This window comes from Camelus bactrianus, chromosome 22 (assembly GCF_048773025.1).
Source record: "Camelus bactrianus isolate YW-2024 breed Bactrian camel chromosome 22, ASM4877302v1, whole genome shotgun sequence".
Classification (NCBI taxonomy): domain Eukaryota; kingdom Metazoa; phylum Chordata; class Mammalia; order Artiodactyla; family Camelidae; genus Camelus; species Camelus bactrianus.
Genome location: NC_133560.1, coordinates 7,279,656 through 7,293,608, shown reverse-complemented (window position 1 = coordinate 7,293,608; position 13,953 = coordinate 7,279,656). Strand labels below are relative to the sequence as shown.

At 56.2% G+C, this 13,953-nt stretch overlaps 1 protein-coding gene across 21 annotated transcripts in view; it reads right to left on the bottom strand.

Moving 5' to 3' along the window:
• Positions 1-748: 748 nt before the first annotated feature.
• Positions 749-13,953, bottom strand: part of FAM193B (family with sequence similarity 193 member B) — a 30,472-nt gene continuing 17,267 nt past the window's right edge. For 12 of the 21 annotated variants that reach the window (XM_074350182.1, XM_074350185.1, XM_074350184.1 and 9 more), the window contains 7 exons: positions 12,297-12,498; positions 11,151-11,390; positions 4,110-5,133; positions 3,884-3,959; positions 3,641-3,793; positions 2,969-3,066; positions 749-1,130 (listed from right to left, as the gene is read on the bottom strand). In XM_074350182.1, coding sequence (XP_074206283.1) covers positions 2,970-3,066; positions 3,641-3,793; positions 3,884-3,959; positions 4,110-5,133; positions 11,151-11,390; positions 12,297-12,498 — 1,792 coding nt within the window. In that variant the 3' untranslated portion in view covers positions 749-1,130; position 2,969. The remainder of the gene's footprint in view (positions 1,131-2,968; positions 3,067-3,640; positions 3,794-3,883; positions 3,960-4,109; positions 5,134-11,150; positions 11,391-12,296; positions 12,499-13,953) is intronic. The other 9 variants (XM_074350186.1, XM_074350187.1, XM_074350195.1 and 6 more) reach the window with 7 other exon arrangements.

Genomic DNA, 13,953 nt, shown 5'->3' with positions numbered 1-13,953 from the left:
CCCACATGAGCGCAAGGTAAGAGCAGGTTTTAGTAAAGAAAATGCCATTGGAGATGAGGATTTGAGACAAAAGTGTGTGTGAAGCATTTTTAGCAAACCTATCATATTAAAATCTGAATTCACAAACCAGATCCATGGTGGGGAAAGGCGGATGAGGCAGTTTGCTTTACTTTACAGAAGGGTTCATTACTCTCTTAACTCTTAAGTACTTAGATTACATGTCCATTCCCATTGGAAAATCAGATCAAATTTATAAAAACTCCATTCACAGCTTCCCCTGACAACTCCAATCATCCAGACTATGGGTGCATGCAGTGCATAATGGCATCAAGCCTTCCCCCAACACCTTCTCGCGTCACTGCACAGAGACCAAGTCCCACCCCTCATCTTGTAGGGAGGGAAACTGAGACACAGTGTGGGGAAGGGGCTGCTCAGGGGTTCCATACCAGGGTCCTCCCAACAGGAGGAAAGGGCACAGACGCTGCTGTCACGCAGGCCTATGCTCTAATCGTCGTTGGCCAGGCTGAGCTCAGCAGAGTGACTTTCCTGTCTTAGCTTTAGTTTCCTCTGTAAAATGGGAGAACAGTCCCCCTTAGCACGGCTGCAAGAATTAAAGAGAAAAGATGCCAGCCTGTTGACACGTAGTACGTGCTCAAGACAGTTAAATGACTGAGGCTGACTCCAGTGCTTCTGAGTGCCTCCCTCACCCTCACCCCCGATCCAAACAAGCAAAGCACCGACACACTGACTGTGTCCAAATGTTGCTTTATCTTTCGGCAGGAAAGATCTTCACAGTATCAAAAGTAAAGAATTGAGAAAAAAAAAAGTAAAATAAAAAACCAAACACAAAGAGCAGTGTTGGGCCAGCAGTACCATCAGCCCCCAAGCCCACAGGCCAGCCCAGCCCCCGGGGCTCTCAAGTGTGGAGGCCGCGTAGCACCAGGAAGCGCTCTGCAAAGGTCCTGAGGGGCCCCAGCACGTGTGGCATCCGTTCAGCTTTTGGTTGGTCCGAGATGGCAGGGACTGGGGAAGTCTCGGGCAGGTGGGTGGGGATGTGGAGGAGAAAACTGTAGACCTTCAGCTGGCAGTCGGGGTCTCAGAACACCCTGAAGAAGCTCATCTGGCAGAGGCTGAGAAAACAGAGGGCACGGCTACATGGTGAGCAATGGTCCCACCCCGGGCCTCCCTGCGCTGGCTCTGGGTTTCCACATGGAGGCAGGAACAGCGACCTGCTCTTTTTGTTCCCCGGGATGAAAACACTGAACAGATTTTCTCCATCACGTCCAGCAGACGATGAAGGTTAAGACCCAGTTGGGGGACGGAGCCCTGGTCCCAGTGAACATTGTCGTAAATTGCAAGGAATGTGGGAACAATCCTAGAGGAGCCCATGACCCTCTGCTGCAGCACATCTCCCAGACCAGGATGGAGGAAGAGCCCAGCCTCTGGCATGTGCTCGCCTGGTGACAGACAGTGGAGACTTCACCTATGCACTCAGACTGCTGCCTCAGGCTCCAGGTACAGAGCCCGGGGTGGGTCCCAAGGCTGGGCCAGCACTGCTCTCTCATGCACCCGAGGCTCACAGTCACACTCTGAGGAGGGTAGAAAAGGTCGAAGGAGAGCACTTATTGGTGGGGAGCATCCCTTATCTTAGGAAAGAGATTAACCGAGAGCGAGTGGGGAGAAAATGGCTGCGAGGTTTCCTAGATGACGGGGCACTGCACTGTGGGAGGAGGGGCAACAGATCAAAGTGTGTGGGGTCCCTGTAACTTCTGGTTCCTGTGGAGCTGAAGAAGAAAGGCAAGAAGGCACCCTGGCCTTGGCGGAAGCTCCTGCGGGCAGGGACATCTCGGTCTGACAAAGCATCAGGGAGCTCAGGCCCACAGGGCAGAGGAGCTGAGGTGAGTCTAAGGACAGTCCTGACTCGGGGGTAGCACAAGGGAGCCACAGGGAGCCACAGGGAGCCTAGCCCTGAAGGCTGCCCCTGGGAAGCTGAGGCCAGTGCCAAGGCGGGGCCAGGGGAGATCTTGACCCAAAAGGGGACTGGGGGACTCCGCCAAGGGTCCAGGAAGTCTGTTGCCCTGGCACTGGAGAGAGGAGGAAGTGAGGATACCTCCTGGGGGTGGGGTCTGGGAGGGGGTCCCTGAGCTCAACCTCAGCCCACCTGCCCCAGCTTCCTATCGCTTTAAGGGCAGTTGTGTGGATGCCAGCCAGAATAAGAAAAGGCCTGACCCCAGGGACGTAGCTTAGTGCTGAGTGTGGCACTGCACAGCCATTAAGCCCCAAGCCCAGGACCAAGGCCAGCAAGCCAGCTTTCTCCTCTGCCCTCAGTTCTCAGCCCACCACCTACTACCTTCAGCCCAGAACACCATCTGATACATCAGTATTTCACAGAGAGGACTCCTGCAGGTGGCTGGGAGGGGAGGCCAGGGCCCCGCTGGCAGCCAAGCTCTTTCTTCTTCCAGGACGCAGCGTTGCTACCTACTTCCTCCTGGAACCCGTCCTGTTTGGGGAGCGGGCCCACCAACTCCTTCACGCCTAAATGACCTCCAAGGCCTTGGTCTAGCTTGGCTGCCCTCTCGCTGCTCCCTCAACGTTGGCCCCTTTTTGTATGGCTGTAGCTGGGAAGCACCCTGGTAGTTTGTATGGCGGAGCCAGGCCAGGCCAAGTGAGATTCAACCCTGAGGCTGATCATGTCAGGGGTGGGGGCAGCCCTCTGAAGCCCACGGCCACCTGGGCACTTTGGGAGGCAGCTGGTAAGGAAAGTAGAGGCCCGGCGGTGACACCCCAGGGGACAGCAGTGCAGAAGGACCCTACAGGAACACAGGAAGTGGGGGCTCTCAGGAGAAGAGGTAGGGCCTGCCAAGCCCCAGTCCAACTCCCTGTGCCCCAGAGCATGAAATGGCCCAGCAGGGGCACAGAAAGTGGCAAGAGTGTGGGAAAGAAGGGCTGCACGCAACACAGTCTATACCTCACTGAGCTGTGCTGGGAGTGGTTTTCTTGAGGCTGAAGTTGGTCCAGTTCACAGCAACCTTCTGACGTGTCTGCTTTGCAGAATCCAAACAGAACCTGTTGGGTTTGGCAGATGCCAGGGAAGCACAATCAGAGGTTCCCTCCCCTCCCTGCTGGTCCCTCTTCTAGACCCATGTGTCCTGGTCACTAAAGAAAACAGGTCAGCTCTGCACAACCTCTCTGGCTCCCGGGTGTTGGCATGGGGACTTCCTGGATGAGGCATCTACAGGCCCAGGGAACAGTGTGTGAAGAGTGACACTGCCTCAGGACACAGCCTCCTCCCCCAGAATTTAACTCTAGCTGTACTGGGATGCCTTCTGTTCCCCACGGACAACGTGATTCTTTTGCTCTCAAACCCTGTATGTGCTGGCCCCACTGTCATGAACGCCCTTTCCATTTTACCTGGCTCCCTCATTCCTCTTCCTCAGGTTTCAGCTGGCTGCCGCCTCTCCTGGGAGGGCTGCCCTGACCACCGCCAGGCCCTAGCCCTGTGCCCTTACTCCTCTAAGGACACTCACTCATCACTGGACTGTATGTTTGTGGCTCTCCCCCCATTTGGACAGACTGTGTTTTACTGCCTCTGCCCCTAGAGCTCAGCCCAGGCAGAGCAGAGGAAGTGCGGGTGATAAACCTGGAGAAAGCCCTGGTTCTTGGGGCCTGACACGCCTCCTGCTTTCCGTCCCTTGTACTTTCCCAGGTGACCTGTCCTGCGGGATCATCTCGGCTGCCTGCGTTGCAGCACACAGGCTGGTGGGAGAGCCGGGTGGGTCTGGAGCAGCTCTCCCTGCAAGGGCACAGGGCTGAGGGTGAGGCCTTGGTGTGGGTGGGTCCTGGCGCCCACCGTGAGTGGCACAGCGGGCGGCCCCACACCTACCTCTTGAAGTACTCCACCTCCCGGTCGGTCTCATCCATCTCCACCCCGTCCACGTCCTTGGGCAGGAACACATCGTCTAGGAAGACACAGCCAGGAGGGCTCAGGGCGCACAGCCAGGCCCCTGGGGTCACGCTCTCAGGGCGGTGCTGCTCACCCGTGAGGACTGCCCTCCGCCCCGTGGCCTGGCTGGGTGGGGGAGCAGTTGCTCGGTTCCTGGCGCACTCACCCCAGGAGGAGGCTGGCTTCTCCTGCTTGTGGCGGCTGCGGCGGCTCCGGCCCTTGCCCTGCGGCAAGCTCTGCGGCCTTGCTGGGCCCGGGGGCTGCACAGACTCCTGCTCCCGAGGCCGAGCTTTGGCCTCGCCTGGCCAGTTTCGCCAGGAGCTGCCCTTCTCCTTGTCAGCTTTGGGGCTGCCAGCCCAGCCTGGTCCTGGTCGGGTCCCCCGGTTCCCCTCTCCAGCCTCGGCACAGGTGCCCACTTTGGGAGGCTCTGGGGCCTTGCCTGGCTGCCTGGGGTTGGGGATCTGGCCCTTGCCACTGGGAGCCTCCAGGCAGGCTGGGGACTGGGGCGCTGGGCTCACTTCACTCTTCTTGGCCTGACTGCCCTGTCTCTTGCCCTTCCGCGGCTTCCCACCTGAGGCCACTGGCTCAGGCAGCTCCTGCTTGCAACTGGGGACCTCCTTGGGGCTTGGCTCCTCAGAGCTGGGGTGTCCTGGCTTGGGTGTCTTGACCCAGATCACCCGGGACAGGCTGGGCACAGTGTTGAGTCTCCTTACTAGCCCATTCTCAGGGGTGATTCCGGGAGGGGGGCCCCTCACCTCCATCCACGGTGGGTGAGGACTTCTCATTTCTGCCCACGGTGGGGCCGGCTCGCCTGGAGCTTGTAACATGTGGTTCTGAGGGGAGCCCAAAGTCAAAGGGGACAGGTCAAGGTTGATGTCAGGCCGTTGCTCTGAGGAGCCATTGAGGTTTGAGGGGGGCAGACCTGGGGGCTCGGGCTCAGCGGCCCCCTCCTTAGAGAAGCCATCGCTGTCCATGCTGAGCTCACACACACTGAGGCTGGCGCGGATGGAGTCCTTGACAGTGTTCTTGATCTCCTGTAAACGGCTGCTCAGAAAGTTGTTGACCCGATCCAGCTCCCGGTCGGGCCACTCCAAGAGCCTCTCCCTGGCAGGCCTCAGCTCCCGGCTTCCAGAAACACTACGATTCACCTGCTTTAGAGCTTCTGCTGCCAACTGGGCCTTCTCCTTTTCCTGCCAATACAAGAGGCAGTTTCAGCAGAGGCCAGGCAGCTGCCAGGAACAACGTGACACCTGACATGTCTGCCACAGGCCCAGCTTGGCCACTAACTGGCTAGAGGCAGGGCCTCGCAAGCCTGGCCTGCTTACCCAGCCTGCAGTGGTGCGGATGAACTACAACCAGACAGGCACGTGTCCTGAGGATGGAGGCTGTGACACCTGCACAGGGAGGGACTTTTACAGCTTGTTCACCCAGGGCCCCGGGGCCAGTCCTAAGGCCTGAGCAGCCTGGTCTCACAGGGATAGGAATGCAGCAAACCGACCTTGCCTACCAGGCATATGCTTAAGCAATTCACTCACTGGCTGAGTCCCAGTGGACTCACCCACAACCTGGAGACAGGAACTCTGGAGTGAAGACCAGAGCGGGGAGGCACGTAAGGAAGGCAGCTGCTACAGAGGCCTTCTCTCCAATTCTGCAGGCGGTAGGGGGAAAAGCCATGACGCCATGCAGGTCTTTCAAGAAGGAAGATTAGGGCTGTGAGACTGCCACAGTAGGTCAGACTGCCCTGGGGGGCCAGGAACGTGCATGCCCCCAACGCCGTGTGTAGGCGCTACTGGAGAGGGCCAAGCTCCCACAGGAGGGCCACTCGCTTAGTTGGCCTCAAGTAATCAAGGCCACATGCCTAACGTGTGTCCAATGGCATACAAGGGACAGCCCCAGGGGGCCCCCACAGCAAGCTGTGAAAGCAGCCCCTTTGCCCAAGTAAGGACCAGGAGGCTGGACCCTGCCACTCAGCGCTGACAGAGCCAGACCTGAGAGTGAAATCAAGTCTGTGGGCTTGGGCTCACCCCACCCGTCTGCCTAAACTCAAGGCACCAGGAGGCTGAGGCCTTTAGAGGGAGACAGGAGACAGATGACAAAAGCCAACGGGAACAGGGCAGTGGTGTGCCAGGGACTGGATGAGTTCACCGTTTTATATATTTCCAGATGATCTGGAAATGGAGGGGGAGAAATAGGAAAAGTGGGGCAAGAAAAGAAGGCTTCCTTCCCTTGACCACCTCAGTGTCAACCTAAAGAGGGTGACCGTGTGCCCCAGTGGGCATGCCTTTATTTATTCTCACCTTTTTTTGAATGGTGGCTCCACAACTGACCAGGACCACCACTGTGGGACCTTGGACAAATCACTTATTCTCTCTGAACCTTACCATCTCTATTTGTAAATTTGGGAGAAAAACTATCAACCTCTATACCTTACAGGGTTGCTATGAGGACACCTGAGCGAGTGTTATGTCCCTTTCCCCAGGCTCTAATAAGGCTGTGCCTTGGCACTGTGGTGCTCAGGTGAGGAAGAAACTCAGTCTGAACAGCTGTGTGCCGTGAGTTCAAGGTCACAGGCAGAGCTCTGAGGCCATGGGGATGGACAAAGAACTGGAAAGCCCTTCACTTGGCTCCTCTTCTGCACCAGAAGGGCTTTGCTTCTGTTTGTCAAGAACTAAGGTTCCATGGAAGACTTCAACTGCAGAAAAGAGTTTTGCTGCTAAACAAATAAATCTGAGAACTACTAGTGTAGAGGGAGCGATGCAGAACCACGTACAACTTGGTAGAGAAGGAAGGAGAAAGCACAGAAGCACAGGTTCTCTGCTGTGTACCACGAGCCTGGGACTTCCCACGTGTTGTCTCATTTAATCCTCGCAACTGCCCTTGTGTGTCATCATCCTCAATTTACAGGTGAGGAAACTTCACTTTGGAAAGAATAAGGAAATGGCCCAAAGTTACATGCTAGTAAGTGGCAGAGTCGGGACGGCACATCCAGGTGTGATCTGCAGAAATTCCTAAGTTTTTCGATATTGTTTAACAATCATTTCGTGATCTGTGACTGTGGGGCACTGGGCTGGGTTCAGGGAATTCAGCCGTGTACGAGACAGTCTCTGATTGCTGCCCTGAGTCTCCTGGGGGAGACAGACATGCGCACAGGGTGTCTGATTCTGAGTGACAGTGACAAGAGCTACAGGAAAGCACTCAGTGCTCTGGGAACCCAGACTGGGCCATCAGGGAGTGCTTCTCAGAGGAGGCAGTATCTCACTGAGCAATGAAGGGTGAGTGGGATTATTCTGGAAAAGACGAGACAAGTACTTTCTAGATAGAAAGAAGAGCAAGTGAAAAGGCTGGGAAATGGGAACAGGCAAAGTCCTCATGGAATGCAAATGCTCAGAGGGACAGATGGCGTGCAGATTTCTTTGCGGGCGGGGGGAGTGGGCGGGAAGGTCACAGGACAGACAGAGAGAAGCTGACAAGCTGGGCAGGGGCTGGATCCTGAAGAGCCTGCAGGCCATGCTAGAGCCTGGATTTGATCCTCAGGGCAACATTCAGCCACTGAGGGCTTTTAAAGCAGTGGCAGTAGGGTGGAGAGAAGTGGGCTGCGTGAGCAACTTGGAAGGTGGTACGGCCAGAAGCCCCGGTGACGGGTGGGGAGGGAGAATGAGATGAGTCGTGGAAACATGGATAAGCGCTGCTGGCACCACGCTGACCCCGCGCTCGCTCTGCGGAGCCTTTCTGTGTGTCACTCCACTCCATTCTCGCCACAACCTGGAGAGACGTTCTACTGTTATTCTCATTTTATGGAGGAAGAAACTGAGGCTTAGAGGTTAAGTGATTTGCCCAAGGTCATACAGCAAGTACGGCAGAGCTGGGTTTCCAGCTGGGGTCCAATTCCAAGGCCCACTGCTCTCGATCGCCATGGTGCATTCCTCCCAGGACGGCGCCCAGGGCTCTGGTTCCGGCAACTGGGTGGGTGGTGGTGCCATTCACTAGACAGACAACAGAGAAGGGCGGGCGGGCTCTCTGGAGAAAGGTAACAAGCTCAGTGTGGGATACCCTGAGTCTGAGCAGCTGCAGGACGTCTGTGAGGAAGGCCCAGCAGCAGCAGGGGACGTCACTGTTATGTGCAGACAGGAGAGAGGTGGGCGAAACGGACCAGGAGGCAACACTACCCGGATGGCTCTCTCCCCGGGAGATGCCCTCGAGTGGGAGGGCCGGGCAGAGGGTGAGGAGCTCACAAGGGAGACAGAGGAAAGGGCAGAGGGGAAGTGAGAAACGAAGAACACAGCCTCCCCACTGCCCCGACCTGGCTGAGGTCAGAGGGGTCAAAAAAACAATGTCTGGAAAGGAGAAGGAACACAAGATGTGAGATGTTGCCTCGTGGAAAATAAGGTGGAACAGGAGAGCCTGATTTGGCAACAAAGAAGTCACTGGTGGCTCTGTGGAGGGTGGGGGTGGAAACAATTTGCAGTGAGCTGACGGGAGGAGAAAGACAGTGAACCCGTATGGCGTTCTCCCGGGATGAGAGGAAAGAGACTGGGGTAGGGAGAGGGGTCCTGCGCTCAGAGAACAGTTGGCTTTCAGAAAAGAGAGAGTACTGGGTCCAGTGAAATGCTGATGGGAAGCCGCCCAGAGGAGAGGCTGGAGCACACGGCAGGACGCCGGTGTTAGACTGAGGAGGCAGGAAAAGGCGAACTCTTCCCTCATGACAAGAAAGACGTGCAGGTGAGGTGTAAGACGCTGAGAGAGTGCCTCTCCACCAGGCTTTTAGTCCTTGTTGAAACAGGAAGTGAAGTGATCTGCCGGAAGATACGCTGGCACTTGGAGAAGAATGGAGGTCTGACAAAGGGGCTGTGGGGAGTGGAAGTGAAGAAGGGCTGGAAGACCAGAGAGCTGCACGGTGGGGGCTCAGGCAGGCGGGAGGCCAGCTGGCCTTTGATCTGGTGCCTTCCTCGAGGTGCTGACGGGGAGAGACGGGGTTGAACCTGGGAATGCGGTTTTTCTGAGCGGGTGTAATGGAAGGGGAACAGGGTGAGAAACTGAGCACTGGTAGGAGAGTGAGGGAAGGATGGTCAAGGGACCTCAACTGGCCTGGGAAGGGAAGGAGGACAGGTGACAGTCTTTGGCGAACAAACAGGAGTGGTGGTGGGAGGTTGTAAATGATAGAGCCAGGGATCAGTTTCAAAGGTGCAGAGGACGTGAGGGAGAGAGTCATGATTTGGAAAGACACTCAGCTTTAGCTGTCTCCCCAGGTGGGTGGGTGGTTCCTGGTGGAAGCTGTATTTCTGGTGGACAGCCAGACTGTAGATAAATCAGGGAGGTGGAGGAGGGGCACTGGGGAGGCGGCTGATGCATACACAGACAACGACCACACTCGCTTGTTACATGACATTGGAACGGTCTGCTTTCGTGTTGTATCCTGGCCTCCAGACGGAGCAGGGCAGACAGCAGCTGTGTGGAAGTTCTGGCCAAGTGAGAACGATACATGGCAGGAGGGAGATGTGGGAGGTGCAGCTGTAGCAGAGCAGAAGCAGTTACCTGAGGAAGACTGCGCGCAAGGAAACGTCTGAGCTGGGCTTGGAAGGGGGTTGTCAGGAGGACAAGGAGGTGACTGAGATGGAGAAAAGACATCCAGGCACAGAAATTTACAGAAAAGCACACGAGGCCTGGGAACTGCAAAGTGTGCTCACTGGGACCCAACTGGGAACCACAGCCTTAGGAGGCCAGGAAAGGCTGGAGAGACCACTGCTGTCCACCGCACATTTCTGGCCAGGCAACGCTGGATGGGAGATGGAAAATGCTGATCATTTTCTGAAGGCAGTAGTGGGACCCTTTGGTTCACTATTTCAGGCTTCAGGAAGGGAATCCTGGCTTGTCCTTTGGGCTGGATAAAGATGGAGAATCACTGCTGCTTTCCAGAGCACCAGGGCTGTTTGACCACCCGGGACCTGGAGCTAGCTGACTGTCAAACTCTCTTTGGCCGCTGAGCTCCTGAGTGTGGCACTGTGTAGATGTAGCTGAGGCCAGGCAGGCCAAGAGGTAATGAGGCGGCAGGGGATGAGCCATCAAGCCTGAGTATAGCTTGCCTGGTTCTCTCCTCAGCCCTCTGGGAGGAGCTCACTCAGCCCTCAGGCTGGGTCATTCCCCTGGCTTCAATTACACCTCCATGCTGGCAACTCCCAGCCCCACACCTCCATCTCCACTCAGATATCTCACGAGACTCTCCAAGCCAATGTGCCCCAGCTGAATTCCCAGTCTTCTGCCAATCCCATCCTTGTTCAGGACCAGCCATGCCATCCTGCCAGTCACCCTAGCAAACACTTGAGACAGACATATCCCCGACCCCGTCATCTTGTCCTGCAATCAGGTGACCAGAGCCTGTCTTGCTGCTTCCTCTGAAAATCCATCTCTCTTGCTCCAGCCCGACTATCAATCATCTCTCCCCTGGCTTTTGGTTTTCTAGCCTGGAGTAGCACCCCTCCAGGCTACCTTCCAGACTGTCACACAGTAATCTTGGAATACAGATCTGACCAAGTGCATTCTTCAATTAAAATCCTCCAGCAACCCACCCCTCAGCAGTAGGATCAAGTTAAAGCTCTTCAGCAGGGCCTAAGAGGCCCTTCCCTCACCTCCACTACTTGTCCTGCCTCTCCTGTCTGAGCTCTAGCTACACAAAGCTGCTGCGGACATGCCGTGCCTGCTGCCAGGAGGGCCCTCCTGATGAATACGTACTCACTCCCCATGACTCAGCTCTAGAGTTAGCCCCGTGGTACAGCCATTTCCAGCATGCCCAGGCAGGATGGGGGGCTTCCCTCATCCCAGCACTTGTCACACGCTAACGTGCTCGTCCAGTTTTGTGTCAGTCTCTCCACTGGACTGATCTTCTCCAGGGGGAGAACTTAACTGCATCATGCTTTGGCTCCCAGTACTTGCAGAAATGTTTGCTGAATGAATACATGACTGACTGACTGAAGCAAGTCCTGGCTTTGAGGAATCCAGTGGCTTGACGCCAGGACTTGTTTTTCCTCCAATCATTGGCCCCCAGGCTCCCTCACCCTGATGCCTCCCAAACTCATTCAGACCTTCCCGGAGCAGTGAGCCGTGCCGAGGCCTTTGGCAGCCAGCACCATTCATGCCCCAGAAGTCCTAGGGGTTGGGGCGAGAGGTTCCTCGGGGAGAAGAGGTGGTAGAGCTGGGCTCCCCCCACACCCACCTTCTTTTTCAGCTTGTGCCGGGCCCGCTTGGCGGCCCTGGCGCTGTTGGGGACTTTGGGCTCCGTGCTGTTGATGAATTCCAGCAGCTCATCCACATCTCGGTGGTCCACGGCGGGCTCCCCAGGGATCCCGCCCAGGGTGCCCCCCTTCATGGGCAGCTCCTCTTTCCGCCTGGTCAGCCGCGAACGGAGCTTCTCCCGGATCTCAGTATAATTCCGACTCGTCGGGGCAGCGGGTGGCTGGGGGAGGGGAGGTGCTGATGTTACACCCCGGGCCTGGGAAGTCCGCAGCACTCCCACCCGCGGGCACCAGACACGTGGTGAGAAGCGAGACAACTGTTCTCTCTAGCAGAGCCACAAAGGCCAAGCGGCTCCACCCTTGCCAGGCCCAGAGCTGAGGCCGCGGCGGGCGGAGGGACGGGGAGGTCCGCCGCAGCGTTGGGAGCACACTGGCCTGGGAGCCAGGAAAGCAGGTTTGAGCCCAGGCTTTGTCACTTGGAAGTTGTATGACCTTGGGCAGGTCACTGAGTCTTTGTGAGCCTCAATTTTGCCATCTCTAAAATGAGGATAACAACCCCTAGCTCAAAGGTGACCAGCAACGCAATTGCTTTCATTTCTTCAGTCCTCAACTGCTCTATCCTAGCCTGCGGCCCCTTCCTCTTCACCTTATGAGACTTCTGAACTGCTTTCTCCCCCTGTCCAGAGACAGCATGTACTCTGCTCTGAGCCTCCTTCCTGGCGCCGTCTGTGCTCACGGCCTGTCCCTCGGCTGGCTCTCACACTGGGGGCCGAGAGCCTTTGCTTCCGCTCTGCCTTCACCACGCACAAGCCTTCACTTCTCTGTGATTACACACGTATATATATTCATCAGAATCATAGCTTTCCTCTGCAGTTTCCTTTCTTTTAGCCTAAGGAAAAAAAGTCAATCTTAAGAGAAACCACAAAAAGAGCAAAGGAAGCAAAATGCTAAAAAAATCCCTACCTCACCATCGTGCTGTGAGGATCAAGCGAGCAGACGCAGGCATGAGGACTTACAGGGTCCAAGTGTGATTATTATCCCCAAGTAAGGGGGCACTGGGGAGAGCAGGTGGCTCTGCTGACCCCCCTCGGTCGCCCCGCCCGCACTAGCCGGGCGGACTCACTCACCGCGTTGTGGCCGAAGAACTCACAGTAGCAGCAGTCACAGAACTTCCCGTCCCTCTGGTGGGTGGAGGACGAGGTGCAGGAGCTACGCTCTGAGCTGCTGTCCTCCTCCTCGCCCAGCCCCTCATCTGCCTCGCAGGGCTGGGGCAGCTGGCAGGCCAGGCCACTGTGGGTAAACTTGTGCCCCTTGCACCCGGGGTCCCTGCTGACGGGGGAGAAAGACAGGCCCAAAGGTGAGAAAAGGCGGGGCAGGAGCAGGCCGTGAAAGGAGCCCGGGAAGCGGCCCCTCCATCACCATCCCAGCTACCCTTCACCTGCCTCATCCCACAAAGGCCACGGCAGTCAGACTGTCTCAGCACAAGAACAAGGGCAAACACCTCGCTGTCCCTCAGGGCCCAGCTCAACGGTGCTATTCTGGAGAGGGTCCCTGTGCCTCCTTGGCCGCACCTACATGTGACCCTCCTGGGCACCAGGCAGACCTCTCTCTATCCTGCTGTCTGTCACGCTTTGCAGCAATGGTCTGTTTGCCCACCCGTCTCTCCAGACCAGACTGCGCGTCCCCCAAGAACAGGAACTATGCCACTTCTAGTTTTGGGTCCCAGTGTGTAGCATAACAGCCTTGCACACAGTAGGTGCTCAGTAAGTAGGTGCCTGAACAGATTAGTGGGCTGATGGCTCCCCAAAACATCCAAAGGAGGTCAATGTCCTGTTACTCTCCAAGGCCCCTATGACAGGGTCTGGAACAGCGGCAGAGCTGCCTTTGCTGTGGGGCCTTGAGGTCAGGAAAGCAAATGTGCCTTGTGCCCACAAGGGTCCACAGACTAAGAGCTATGTTTGCACCAGGTGCTGTGTTCAGCTTATTATTTCTAACAATCCCCCAATGTTCAGCTTATTATTTCTAACAATCCCCCAAGTCTTGCGGGATGGGTGCTGCCGTCCCCTCCTGGCAGTGGAGGAGACAGAGGTGCAGACTGCTTCACTGCTGTGCCCACGGAACAGCTGGGGCCCTGTGTGCACAGCTCATGCCCCCCCCCCCCCAAAACCGCTGCACTGCTCTGCCTCTGGCTTCCAGGAAGCACAGGGCATCTTGTAATACAGGCTATTTTCCCACGGTAAAGAAGGTCCCAGAATTGAAGCCAGAAGAGCCAGAGCTCTGGACTGGCCATCAGCAGTGGGCGTGCCCGGGGGCTGGGGCCATGGCTGAGGCTGAGGCTGAGGGAGCCAGGAAGAAGGGTGGGCAAGGAGGAGGGAGGGCGGTTCCACGGGGCAGGAACCGTTATCATGCTGCTTAGAGAAGCTTAACCCAAACTGACCACCTCTACATTTACTACGTTCACAAAGTTAAAATTCCTAGCGCTCCTGAGAATGTGAAGAAACCAGCGCTTTAACAGCGGTGGCTGTATCAATTTGGAGAGCCCCTTTTCAATGTGTATTAAGGACCCTTCTCAAAAAAACAAACAAACAAAACAAAAAAACTCTGACATCCTTTAAACTGAGAACTTTTTTTCATTTTGCGAAATCTATTCCAAGGAGAAAAATCCAAAAGAGGCAAAGACATCGTTAAAGAAATTATTTATAATGTGACTATGTTGGAATGACCTAACTGGTCAGCAACGGGAGAACAGCAAAGTGCACTATGGAGAATTCTCCAGCCTTTAAA